The 13,284-nt window shown below is 39.1% G+C and overlaps 1 protein-coding gene across 1 annotated transcript in view; it reads right to left on the minus strand.

The window, feature by feature from the left end:
• Positions 1 to 13,284, minus strand: part of ANKRD31 (ankyrin repeat domain 31) — a 137,438-nt gene that overhangs the window by 73,725 nt on the left and 50,429 nt on the right. The window contains exon 10 of the mRNA XM_053664472.1: positions 10,973 to 11,128. Within this exon, the coding sequence (XP_053520447.1) occupies positions 10,973 to 11,128 (156 nt within the window). The remainder of the gene's footprint in view (positions 1 to 10,972; positions 11,129 to 13,284) is intronic.

The raw sequence follows: 13,284 nt of genomic DNA on the forward strand, positions 1-13,284 counted from the left end.
TGTACACCCTTCCCCCACCATTCCCCCCCTTTAGTTTATGACCACGTGTCTCAAGTTCTTTAGATTCTATATTTCTCCTACTATTCTTGCCCTCCCGCCATCTATTTTCTACCTACTGTCGATGCTACTTATTTTCTGTACCTTCTCCCCCCTTCTCCTTCTCCCACTCCCCTGTTGCTAACCCTCCACGTGATCTTCATTTCTATGGTTCACTCCTGATTTAGCTGTCCTCTTAGTTTGCTTTTGTTTTAGGTGTGGTTCTTAATAACTGTGAGTTTGCTGTCCTTTCACTGTTCATCTTTTTTATCTTCGTTTTCTTAGGTAAGTCCCTTTACATTTCATATAATAAGGGCTTGGCGATGATGAACTCCTTGAATTTGACCTTATCTGAGAAGCACTTTATCTGTCCTTCCATTCTATATGAAAGCTTTGCTGGATAGAGCAATCTTGGATGTAGGTCTTTGCCTTTCATGACTTGGAATACTTCTTTCTAGCCCCTTCTTGCCTGTAAGGTCTCTTTTGAGAAATCTGCTGACAGTCTGATGGGAACTCCTTTGTAGGTGACTGACCCCTTATCTCTTGCTGCTTCTAGAATTCTCTCCTTCATTTTAATCTTGGTTAATGTAATGATGATGTGCCTTGGTGTGTTTCTTCTTGGGTCCAACTTCTTTGGGACTCTCTGAGCTTCCTGGATTTCCTGGAAGTCTATTTCCTTTGTCAGATTGGGGAAGTTCTCCTTTATTGTTTGTTCAAATAAGTTTTCCACTCGTGGCTGTTCCTCTTCCCCTTCTGGTACCCCTATAATTCAGATGTTGGAACATTTAAAAATGTCCTGGAGGTTCCTAAGCCTCTCCTCATTTTTTTGAATTCTTGTTTCTTCATCCTTTTCTGTTTGGTCATTTTTTTCCTCTTTCTGGTCCACTCCTTTCATTTGAGTCACAATTTCCTTTCCATTACTATTGATTTCCTGTGCATTTCCCTTCATTTCAATTAGTTTAGCCTTCATATATTCCTCTAATTTGTGACTAAAATCAACCAGTTCTGTGAGCATCCTGATCACCAGTGTTTTGAACTGTGCATCTGAAAGTTTGGCTATTTCTTCATCACTTAGATTTATTGGCTCTGGGGCTTTTGCATTGTTCTTGAGCCATATTTTAATCTGTTCGTGCCTCTTACATATGAGGAGGTGTTCACCAGGATGGGGCCACCCAGGTCGCTGGTTTGTGACCCTGTATGTGGGGGTGGGGTCAGAGAGGGACAATGGCAGTTCCCTCTGCCACTTTCCACCACTGGGGCCTGCACGGTCTGTCTCACTGCTTGCTCCTTCACCGGTTTATCTGCGCTTGAATGTTTGACCATGATCAGCCCTCAGTGAATCCACCGCCTTGTGCCCTCAGTGGGTCCGCCCACTGCTACTCCACACCTGGGATCTGCCCAAGGCTGCCTGCGCGCCTGGGTTGCTTGCCCAGGTCGGTCTGGTGGATCTTTCCTGCCCGACTCTGCTCTGCTGCTGGTTCTGCCCCTCTTACCGGTTTGGCTGAAGGGATCGTTATTGTCAGACTTTCGTATAGTTCAATTTTCTGTGGTTTGGCTGCATTTTTGTTGCTAAAAGTTTGTTGTTTTTAAACTTGGTTGTGTGAGAAAGCGCAGGGCTTCCACCTATGCCTCCATCTTGCCGGAAGTACACAAGAAATATATTTAAAATATAAAGACATAGGTTCAAATAAAAGATTAAAAAAAGACATAGCAAATAGACAAGAAACATAAGACTATAATGTATATATTAACATATAAAGTTAACTTCAAGACAAAATGTATACATTACCAGATGTAAAGATATTTCATAAAGATTAAATGGTCATTTTATCAGAAGATATGACAATTATAACTATGTATGTACCTAATAACAGAGATTCAAAATATTACAAGCAAAATTTGACTGAATTAAAGGGATAAATAGATAAGTCCACAATCACAACTATGAACATTTTCATGCCCCTTCAGGCAGGTCAACTAGACAAGACATCAGTAAAGACAGGATGTTTTTGACACTACCAGCCACCTTCATCTTACTGACATTTACAGAACATCACATACAACTGAAGAACAAACATTCAAGTGCACAGGGTTATTCCCCAAGAAAATCCATATACTAGACAATAAACCAATTCTCAGTAAGTGTCAAAGGATCAAATTCATAGAAAGTGTATCCTTCTACCGTAATGGGATTAAATTAGAAATCAACAACAGAAAGGTATCTGGACAATCCTCAAACATTTAAAAATTAAACAACTTCCAATATAATCCTGGGGTCAAAGAGTAATCATAGAAGAAATGAAAAATATTTCAAACTGAATGATAATGAAAATTCAACATATCAAAATCTGTGGGATGCAGCAAAAACAGTATTTGGAAAATTTAAAGCTTTAAATGCTTACAGTAGGAAAAAAGATATGAAAATTTGTGACCTCATTTTCAACCTTAAGAAACTAGAAAAAGAACAAAGAAAACCAAAAATAAGTAGAAGTCAGAAAAGGAGTAGAAATGAAATACAAAACAAATAAGAGAAAAAACTGATAATTCTCTAGCTTAGGAAGGATTGAAGAAAAAGAGAAAAAGGGAGGAAGGGAGAGAAGAAAGAGGGGGAGGGAAGAAGATAATAAAAGCTAAATGGCAATATAAGAAATAAAAGATAAATTATTCCTAAAGGTTTTCAGATACTAAAAGGACTACAGGAGACTATTATAAATAACTTCATAAATAAATTCTATAACTTAGATGAACACAAATTCCTTTAAAAATACAACTTACCTAAACTGAAACTGAAAACTGAATAGCCCACATCTATTAAAGAATTTTAATTTATTATCAGAATCTTCCCACAAAGGAAACTACAAGCTCAGATAGTTTTACTCTTAAATTCTGTCCAACATTTAAGGAAGAAAAATACCTCAAACTTACACAAACTAGAAGGGAGAATACTACTTAACACATTTTATGAGTTCTGGAAAACCTTGATACCAAAACAAAATACATTACAAGAATACTATAGACCAATATTACTTATCAACATTGATACAAAATATCTTTAACATAGTGTTATCAGCAAATTGAATCCAGCAATATAAAAAAAATAATATAACATGACTAAGCATCTATTCCTCATAAAAACCCTCAGCAAATTGGAAATGGATTCCTCAATACAAGGAGCAGTTACAAAAGCCTACAGCTAACATCATGCTTATTACTAAATATTAAAGAGGCAAAACTAATGTCGGGTGAATAATATCAGAACAGTAGTGGCTTCCAGAGAGTGTGTGTGGGGAATAATTGGGAAAAGTTATGACAGACTTTTGTAGAATTTTGGTAATATTCTATCTCCTAATCAAGGTTTGGGTTACACAGGTGAATGTGTATGTCAAAACTCATCAAATGGCACATTTAAGAACTGGCATTTTACTGTATGAAACTTTTACCTCAAAGAAAAAAACTATTGAACTCTAGTAATGGCATTTATACTGAGGTATTTAGTGGTGAAATATACTTATCTATGTAACTTTCTTTGACATATGTCAACATACAGATGAACTGCTGGGTGAACAGAGATTTACAAATGGATAGGTATTTAATAAGAAATACATAATGGTCTTTACCTTGTGGTTTCTGACATGGAGCTCCTAAAACCCCTATAAACAGAGATACTAGGAGAATATTTTGTTCTAGTATTTAGCCTCTGACCCCAGTTCTTGATACAGAACCCCCAAGATCTCTGTAATTTCCTGAGTAGCAGGAGCACCTGAAACAAAGCTCCTAAACCCCTTGGAATTTCCTGGGTGACGGAAGTGTCTTTTGTTCCAATAAGGCAACTTTTGGCAGATGGGAGCTGGTCACTAGAAGACCAAATCATGATTAGAAACTTGGAACTTTCAGCTCCTTCTCCCACCCTAATTCTTTGGAGAGAAGAGAGCAGCTGGAAATGAATTTCATAACTGATCTTGCCTACATGATGAAACCTCCATAAAAATTCCCCAGAGTATGGGATTTGGAGAGCTTTTCCAGGCTGGTGGACATATTTATTTGCTGGGAGGGTAGCATACCCCATACTCCAGGGGCACAGAAGTTGAACAGAACTTGTGGGTAACCTGGGGTCTTACCACCTGGCATTTAAATGGGAGGCAGTTTTGTGGAACTGAGTCCTTAATCTGCAGGGTCTGTGCTAATGTGGGTTAGTGTCAGAATTGAACTGAACTGCAGATACTCAGTTGGCATCAGAGAACTGCTTAACGGGTTGAAAACCCATACATCTGGTGTCAGAAGTACTATGAATGTGAGTAGAAAAAAAACACATGAGTGTTTTTCCTTTACAGTGTAGTATGTGATAAAAACAAATATGTAGAATCTAGGTATTAAGTATATGGATGTTTACTGTACAATTCTTTCAGCTTTCCTATATGTTTGAAAATTTTCATAATTTCATAAAAATATTTAAATAAACAGCTTACATATGAACTTTTGGAATATATCCATTTAAGAACTACCTGTTTTTTAAAAAATAATATAAAACCATCTCCATCAAAGTACTGTTTCTGATAAAAAAAAAATATGAACTCATGGGTATTTGAGTACTGAGACCTGCAGACCACTGGAAATTTGCTTATTGATGTGTCTACTGCTTAACTTGATTATCTGCCATAGGTCGAGTATGGCTGGATGAAAATGAAGTATCAGAAATCCAAAAGTTATTAACTTTGGAATGCAGATGATGATCTTTCTTTCAGAAACCTCCTTTTTTCAAATACCATATGATCTCACCTTTAACAGGAATCTAATCAACAAAACAAACAAATAACCACCCTGGCTGGTGGAGCTCAGTGGATTGAGCACGGGCCTGCGAACCACACAATCGCGGTTCAATTCCCAATCAGGGCACATGCCTGGATTGCAGGCCAGTTCCCAGCAGAGGATTCATGAGAGGCAACCATACATTGATATTTCTCTCCTTCCCTTCCTCTCTAAAGATAAATAAATAAGATCTTAAAAAAAACCCAAAATGTAACCAAAGGCATTGACATATACAACAGGCTGACAGTGACCAGAGGGGACAGGGGAAGGAATTTCAGGGAAAATGGGGAAGGGCTTATGGGAACAAATATAAAGGACACATGAGAACCGAGTCAGTAAGGCTGGTCGGTGCATCTGGTCCCAGCAGCTTCCAGGTAGGAAGCAACCAGCTGCTGCTCAGGGCTGCCAGCTGTGTAGCCAGCACCATAGAGGTGCTCTATTCGAGATGAATTCCAAGTCATTCAAATGACACAGTATGTCCTGTGCAGGCTGGCCTCTGCCCATGCTGCCTGCCTTATCTCCTGAGTCTGCTCTGTTCATTCCAGGAAAACAGTCTCATTACTGAGCACCAGGCTGTGTGTCAGCCAAAGTCGTGACCAGGAGAACTTCCGGCCAAGATGGAGGCATAGGTGGAAACACTGTAGCTCCTCACACAACCAAATTTAAGGACAAGAAAGATTTAGAAACAAAAACACAACCAAAACAGACATAAAATTGAACTGTACCGAAGTCCGACAACAACGAACCATTAATCCAGACCAGTAAGAGGGGTGGAGTCGGCCAGAGGAGAAGGGTCCCAGCAGGAGAAGGTGATGGTTAGCAGACCCAGGTGAGGGGAGGAAATGAGCAAACCCAGTGGGACTCGAAAGGCAGCTGGCTGACCATGGACATACATTCTTGCATAGACAAACCAGGCAAAAAAAAAGAGTAGTGAGACAGACCACGCAACCCAGGGCCCCAGTGACAGGAAATAAAGCCTAAAAGCACCAGTTGAAAAAACTTGTGGGGGTTGAGGTACCAGGAGAGGCTCCCAGGATCACAGCAGAGTTTGTTGGAGAGACCCATGGGGTCCTAGAATGTACACAAGCCCACCCACCGGGGAACCAGCACCAGAAGGGCCCAATTTGCTTTTGGGAAGCGGCAGAGGGGACTGAGACCCAAGACACAGCAGAACAAGCACCACTGCTCCCTCTCTGACCCCACCCCCACATACAGCGTCACAACCCAGCCATAGTGAACACGCCCTGGTGAACACATAAGGCTCTGCCCCTCATACGTAACAGGTACAACCAGACCTTAAAAAAAAAAAAAAAGGCTCAAATGAAAGAACACATCAAAGCTCCAGAGCCAATACATCTAAATGACCAAGAGATAGCTAACCTATCAGATGCACAGTTCAAAACACTGGTGATTAGGATGCTCACATAATTGGTTGATTAGGGTCGCAAATTAGATGAAAAACTGAAGGCTACACTAACTGAAATGAAGGAAAATGCACAGGGGACCAATAGTGATGGGAAAGAAACTGGGACTCAAATCAATGGAGTGGACCAGAAGGAAGAAAGAAACAACCAAATAGAAAAGAATGAAGAGCCCTGGCTGATGTAGCTCAGTGGATTGAGCACAGGTCTGTGAAGCAAAGGGTCGCTGGTTTGATTCTCAGTCAGGGAATATGCCTGGGTTGCAGGCCAGGTCCCCAGTAGAGGACACATGAGAGGCAACCACACATTGATGTTTCTCTCCCTTTCTTTTTCTCTCCTTTCCCCTTTCTCTAAAAATACATAAACAAAATATTTTTTTTAAAAAGAAAAGAATGAAGAAACAAGAATACAAAAAATGATGAGAGGCTTAGGAACCTCCAGGACAACTTTAAATGTCCCAACATCCAAATTACAGGGGTACCAGAAAAGGAAGAGGAAGAGCAACAAGTGGAAAACTTATCTGAACAAATAATAAAGGAGAACTTCCCCAATCTGGCAAAGGAAATATACTTCCAAGAAGTCCAGGAAGCTCAGAGAGTCCCAAAGAAGGTGGATCCAAGGAGGAATACACCAAGGCACATCATCATTACATTAGCCAAGATTAAAATAAAGGAGTGAATTCTAGAAGCAGCAAGAGATAAGGGGACAGTCACCTACAAAGGAGTTCCCATCAGACTATCAGCTGATTTCTCAAAAGAGACCTTACAGGCAAGAAGGGGCTGGAAAGAAGTATTCTAAGTCATGAAAGGCAAGGACCTACATCCAAGATTGCTCTATCCAGCAAAGCTTTCATATAGAATGGAAGGCCAGATAAAGTGCTTCTCAGATAAGGTCAGGTTCAAGGAGTTCATCATCACCAAGCCCTTATTATATGAAATGTTAAAAGGACTTACCTAAGAAAAAGGAGATAAAGATGAACAGTGAAAGGACAGCAAACTCATAGTTATTAACAACCACACCTAAAACAAAAGCAAACTAAGCAGACACCTAAAACAGGAGTGGAGCCACAGAAATGGAGATCAGATGTAGGGTTAGCAACAGGGCAGTGGGAGGAGAAGGAGGGGGGAGAAGGTGCAGAGAACAAGTAGCATAGATGGTGGGGAGAAAATAGACATGGTGAAGGCAAGAATAGTGTGGGAAATGTAGAAGCTAAAGAACTGATGACACACGGACATGAACTAAAGCGGGGGAATGTGGGTGGGAGGGGGTTGGAGGGTGGAGGGGAATAAGGGGGGGAAATGGGACATCTGTAATGGCATAATCAATAAAATATATTTTTAAAAGGATACATAGACAAAAACAAGGGGGGATGAAAACGGAAGGGAGGTGGGAAGGGCTGGGGGGATGGGCTGGGATGGGAGTAAAAGGAAGAAAACTGCACTTGAACAACAATTAAAATAAAATTAAATAAATAGGTTTCCTTAAACTACAATAAAAATTTATTTCCTAAAGGGGACAAAATGGTTGCTATAGGAATGAGACAATAACCATAACAAAAGATTAGTGTGTTTTCCCTGAGCCCAGATTGACTAAAAGATAAGATAAATGTAAAACAATTGTTTGGTTTTCAAGGAAAACCCAATCTCATATTTTAAATTTACTACAAAAAATTCCCCAGGAAGACAAGGTCCATGTGAATAATTCAGAGTAAATGATGGATCCTGTGGGGATGGGAGAGTTAAAAATGAATGCTACTGCTGCCCTGGTCAGGTGGCTCAGTTGGTTGGAGCATTATCGGGCACAACCAAAGTATTCAGGTTTGATTATCCCTGGTCAGGGCACATACCCAAGTTGTGGGTTCAATGCCCAGTCGGACCACGTGAGATGTCAGCCAGTCAATGTTTCTCACATTGATGTTCCTCTCTTTCTCAAAGACAAAATCAATAAACATATCCTTGGGTAAGGATTTAACAAAAGAGAGAGAGAATACTTCTTTAAGTAAGAAATAAGCAAGAATGATTCAGTGATGAGCAGTTTCAGGGTTGAAAGAAATTCTCAGCATCAGTATACCCAGAAGGACCTTTATTCTGCGGAAAGGGTAACTGTAGACCATAGAAAGAGCTACATATTATGGAAATAAATAAAATGTAACCAAGAATTTCCCTTTCCCTAGAGTTGTTCCATGCCTCCAAAATAAAGGTAGAGTATAATTTACAACAGATCTTTTATTAACTCCTGAATCTGCAGGTTGGAAGATCCTTAAGTAATATTTTTTTCTTTTCAAATATTTAACTATTTTGGAGGAAATCTCTTTAAAGCTTCATAGGGTTATGAATTTCCTATAAAGAGAACATAATTTAATACATGCTTAATAAAGATTCAAGATCATAATGTTACTTTTATGTTCTCTTGCAGCAACTGATAACACCTACAGAGGTATGAAGTATACTTCTTCCCTACTGTATTGTCAACAATTTTGCCTCTCATTTTTTGTTTTTATCTGTCACTTCCCTTGTTGTTGGCTTAAACTTCTTACTACTATCAATATTCTGGTCCATGCCAAACTTTCTTCTCAGTTCTAATGTGTCATAGGCATAGGAATCAGAATTCTATGAAAAATAATGGTCAAGGCATTTATCTGAGAGGGTTTTAGCAAAGAAGGTATGAGATCTATGTTAAGCATTAGAGTTTCTTCAGCCTACTTCCTGATTGTCACCAAGGAATACCTATTGCTTTTGACAGATAAAAAATTATTCCAATTAATTTTTAATACCAAAAATATTAAAATGATATGAGGACATAAAATGTAAATGGTATCTATGAAAAAACCATTGGTTTGTTATTGTACATTTTATAATTTCTCAAAAGGCACTTAAGCCTTTTTTATATTCTATCACAAAATATATGTAAGGCTTTCTAATAGATATTATTTCTATTTGTTTTTGCAGCAGCTGGCACATAGGAGGCACACTGGGGAAGTTTACAACATTGAACTGATATGTTATGTGGAGGTCATACACCTCTTGCCAGTAGTTCTTGAGCTGTAATGAGAATAAAAATCACCTGGGGAACTTGTTAAAAATGAAGATTTCCAGGTTTTAACTTACAGATTTTTACTGAGAGAGAGAGTGAGTGAGTGAGTGAGTGTGTGTGTGTGTGTGTGTTGGGGGCAGAAGTAAAGGCTGCATTTTAAACAAAACACTGCAGGTGACTGATAGAAATGGTTTGTAGACAGCCCTTTGGAAACGCCACCCTCTGCAATCTGTGGGAGGTAGTAGCCAGAAGTATAATGATCAGAGCTAAGATGCAAAGAGAGAAGGAAAGTACAAGAGAGTTCACAGGGGGCATAAATGAAAATGAAAAAAATAATAGAAAAAATTTTAAAGAATCATTTGTAAACTTAAAAAAGTAATAAGAATTCAAAAAGCCTGGAAACATGGGAAGGGTAAACAATTCATGAAGGTTGCCCTGGCTGGTGTAGCTAAGTGGATTGAGCGCAGGCCTGTGAACCAGAGGATGGAGGTCCGATTCCCATTCGATTCCCAGTCAGGGTTGTAGGTCAGTTCCCAGAGGGAGACACACAAGAGGCAACCATACACTGATGTTTCTCTCCCTCTTGTCTTCCCTTCCTCTCTAAAGATAGATAAATAAAACATGAACGTCACTGAAGTACCTGTAAGAAAAAGGTGTATATTAACTAGCTGAGCACAAGCAGGAAACAGCCACCAAGCATATTAAAAATGGCACAGAAAAAGGGTGGGGGGCTAATGAAAAGACACAGGTCAAAAGAGGCTTGGGAAATCCACAAAGTCCAGTTAGCTGCAAGTAGAGCTACTCCTGAATGTAAGTAGATAGACACTAACAGAAAGAACCAGGTATTTCTCAAAATCAAGGGAACAAGTGCTTTATCTAGCAAATAAGGAACAAAGATTGAGGGTAATAGGAAGGTGGTGGTTGATCTGGGTATAAGGTTGGGAATTACAACCTGTTAAAACCTGATTATAGGAAAAACCCAGACCTTGCTAAAGTTAAGTATTGAGGATGCACCAGTAATCACCTGCCTGTCCACGGACTGTAGTATTGATCTTGGTACAGCATAAGACTTTTTGCACTGTTTCATAAACTGAGGAAGTCTAGACAAATAGTAAAAGTATGGACACAAAAAGTCCTATCCAGGCCAGCTTAGTGTAGCATACTTACTTAAATCCTTTCAAAGAATCATTCATCTCCAGAAGAACATGTCAGGTTCTCCCCACAAAGAAACTGTACCTCATACTCTCTTCTCTTCATTTCCCTGGCCATTGCTACTTCTGTACATCTATCATTCTATAATCAGTTTCCCCCAAGTTCAATGTATCATTAGCTTCTTTCAGCTTTTGACCTCATTTCTCTACCACTCAAAGTTGAGGTGCCCAGGGCAAAGGGAGCAAGCCAGTCACAGGGACCCCATCCTTCTGTGTAATGCCACTGCACACAGCCCACAGTCAGGCATAATCACTGAAGGTGAAATATAATGCTCTTCTTTTGCTCCCTTCGCCCCTTACATTTCCCTAGGAGATGATGGTGAAGAGCTACCTTGTAGGAAAATGGCATGGAAGCTTTCTGTTTGAGACTTGCCTTAGGTCCAGTCTGCCATACTTTCATTGGAATGACTCTTCTAAAACTACAAATCACTTTCAAGATAACTGTGGGTAGTAACCCCAACTTACCAGCATAACTTGGTTGATTAACATTTCCTCCTTTTTCAATACAATAATGAACAAGATGACTATCATTGTGCAGAGCAGCCTTATACAGCAGGTTCTCTCCAAAAATGTTTCTCCGGTTAATGACAGAAAGAGATATTTTATTGATTTTCATTTTTTCTGAAATGAGGGAAGGAACAAAAAAAAATAATAATCCTTATTTGAAAATCAGGAAAAATACAGGTTATGGGGTGAATCCAGTCAACATTCTAGAATAGAGGTACACTATATTATAAACGTATTTTATCCATTGATCCAACCATAGTGTCTACATATAATAGGGTGAAAGAGATAAATTTTATTAGATTGAAAATATCTGCAGAAGTTAGAAATCATCTGAGTAGTTTATGTTGACTGAAACCCCATGAAAGGTACATATATGAGATTAACAGATTATTTTCCTTAAAATTTTGGTGAAAAAGATTATTTAAATCTAGAATTAAATGCTATTAAACCCAATGAAAAGTTATATAATATTGTTCTTGTACACCAAGATGTCATAAAAACCACAAAAAGAAAGTCTAAAAGGTACATAATTACAAAAGATACAAAATACGAAAATTAACCCCAGTGAAACCAGAAAGGAGTATGCTAAATTTTCTTTCTTTGCTAAAAATAACTGTCATTAAATTAAAGAACTATGATCTTGATCTGTACAACAGTTTTGATTTCCTAAGCCAGGAAATACACAGTTAAAACAGTTTACCAGGTTATGCATACCAGGTATCATTTTTCCATTGTGCTTCCTAAAATACTGAAACTCCTCATTTAGATACTCCAAACCCTGTCAATTTTTGTGGATAATATTCATTTGGTTTCCTTAAATTTCAGAATAGCTTTGAGGATAGCTTTTCCCATTTTGAGTTAGCTAACCTGCCCTATCCTAAAACCTCACATAGGTAATTGAGTACTGCAGATTTCTTAGCAGATCCTAATTTGCCTCTTATTTGATTTCTTCCAGTCAGTTCCACTGTAAAACAAACTATCTGCTGAACATTTGAGCCTACCTTCCTCTATCCTGGACTACAAAGTATTTTGTTCCCACCAGAGAAACTGTAATGTTAAGATGGCTCCTGCAGTATAGGGATGACTCAGCACCAGGATCCTGGCAGCTGCTCCCTCAGTTCTCTCCATAAAGCCACCACCTCCAGTCTCTCCTCAAGCATCTCTAGTCTACTCTGACCCCCCATTGCTGCAGCCCAGTATAAATGGCTGCGAATGAAATTTTATGCATTGCCCTTTAAAAGGCTTTCTGTGACTCCAGCCGTCTGGGTTATCTGGGTTCTTTGGGGGCTCTGATTTTGTAGGCTTAGGTTCTGGGCAGCTTGGGGTTTAGACACCACACTTCACAGGGGGAACCCCCTAGCTACTGAACTACTCCTCCGGCACTTCAGCTGCCACTCAGCCAAACCTCTTGCATCTCCTCTGCACTCCACAGTAGTCACATTGTGGTGAAGTTGTTTCTTTTGTATGTCGATGGTTATATGATTTCCCTCCTACTATTGTTCAGTTGTTTATTCTGGATGATTTCTCTACAATTTACTTATAATTCCAGATTGGTCCTGGGAGGAGATTAGTGTAGCTTCCACTTACTCCTCCACCATCTTGGATCCTCAGTTATGATCTTTCTGATGCACTGTTGTATTCAGTTTGCTAATATTTTGTTGAGGATTTCACCATCTATGTTCATTGGGGATATTGGCCTATAGTTTTCTTTCTTTGTAGTGTTTTTATCTGGTTTCAGAATTAGGGTAATGCTGGCCTTATAAAATGAGTTTGGGAACATTCCCTCCTCTTGAATTTTATGATATAGTGTGAGAAAGAGAGGTAGTTCATCTAGGCATATTTGGTAAAATTCACCTGTGAAGCCATCTGGTCCAGAGCTTTTCTCTGTTAGGAGTTTTTTTTGTTTTTTTGTTTTTTTTTGTTTTTTTTTATCATTACTCCAATTTCACTAGGTGTCTATTCAGATGCTCTAATTTGTCCAGGTTTATTTTTGGAAGCTTGTATGTTTCTAGCAATTTATCCATTTCATCTAGGATTTCCAGTTTGTTGGCACAGAGTTGTTCACAATCATTTCTTACTTAATGCCACTAATCATCAGAGAAGTGGAAATTAAAACCACAGGGAGACATCATCTCACGCCTGTCAGAATGGCTGTCATCAATAAATCAACAAACAACAAGTGCTGGGATGCATGTGGAGAAAGGGAAACCCTTCTGCATGGTTGGTGGGAATGCAGACTGTGCAGCTACTGTGGAAAGCAGTATGGAGAC

This window comes from Artibeus jamaicensis, unplaced genomic scaffold (genome assembly GCF_021234435.1).
Source record: "Artibeus jamaicensis isolate MK-2021 breed Jamaican fruit bat unplaced genomic scaffold, CSHL_Jam_final contig_373, whole genome shotgun sequence".
NCBI lineage: Eukaryota > Metazoa > Chordata > Mammalia > Chiroptera > Phyllostomidae > Artibeus > Artibeus jamaicensis.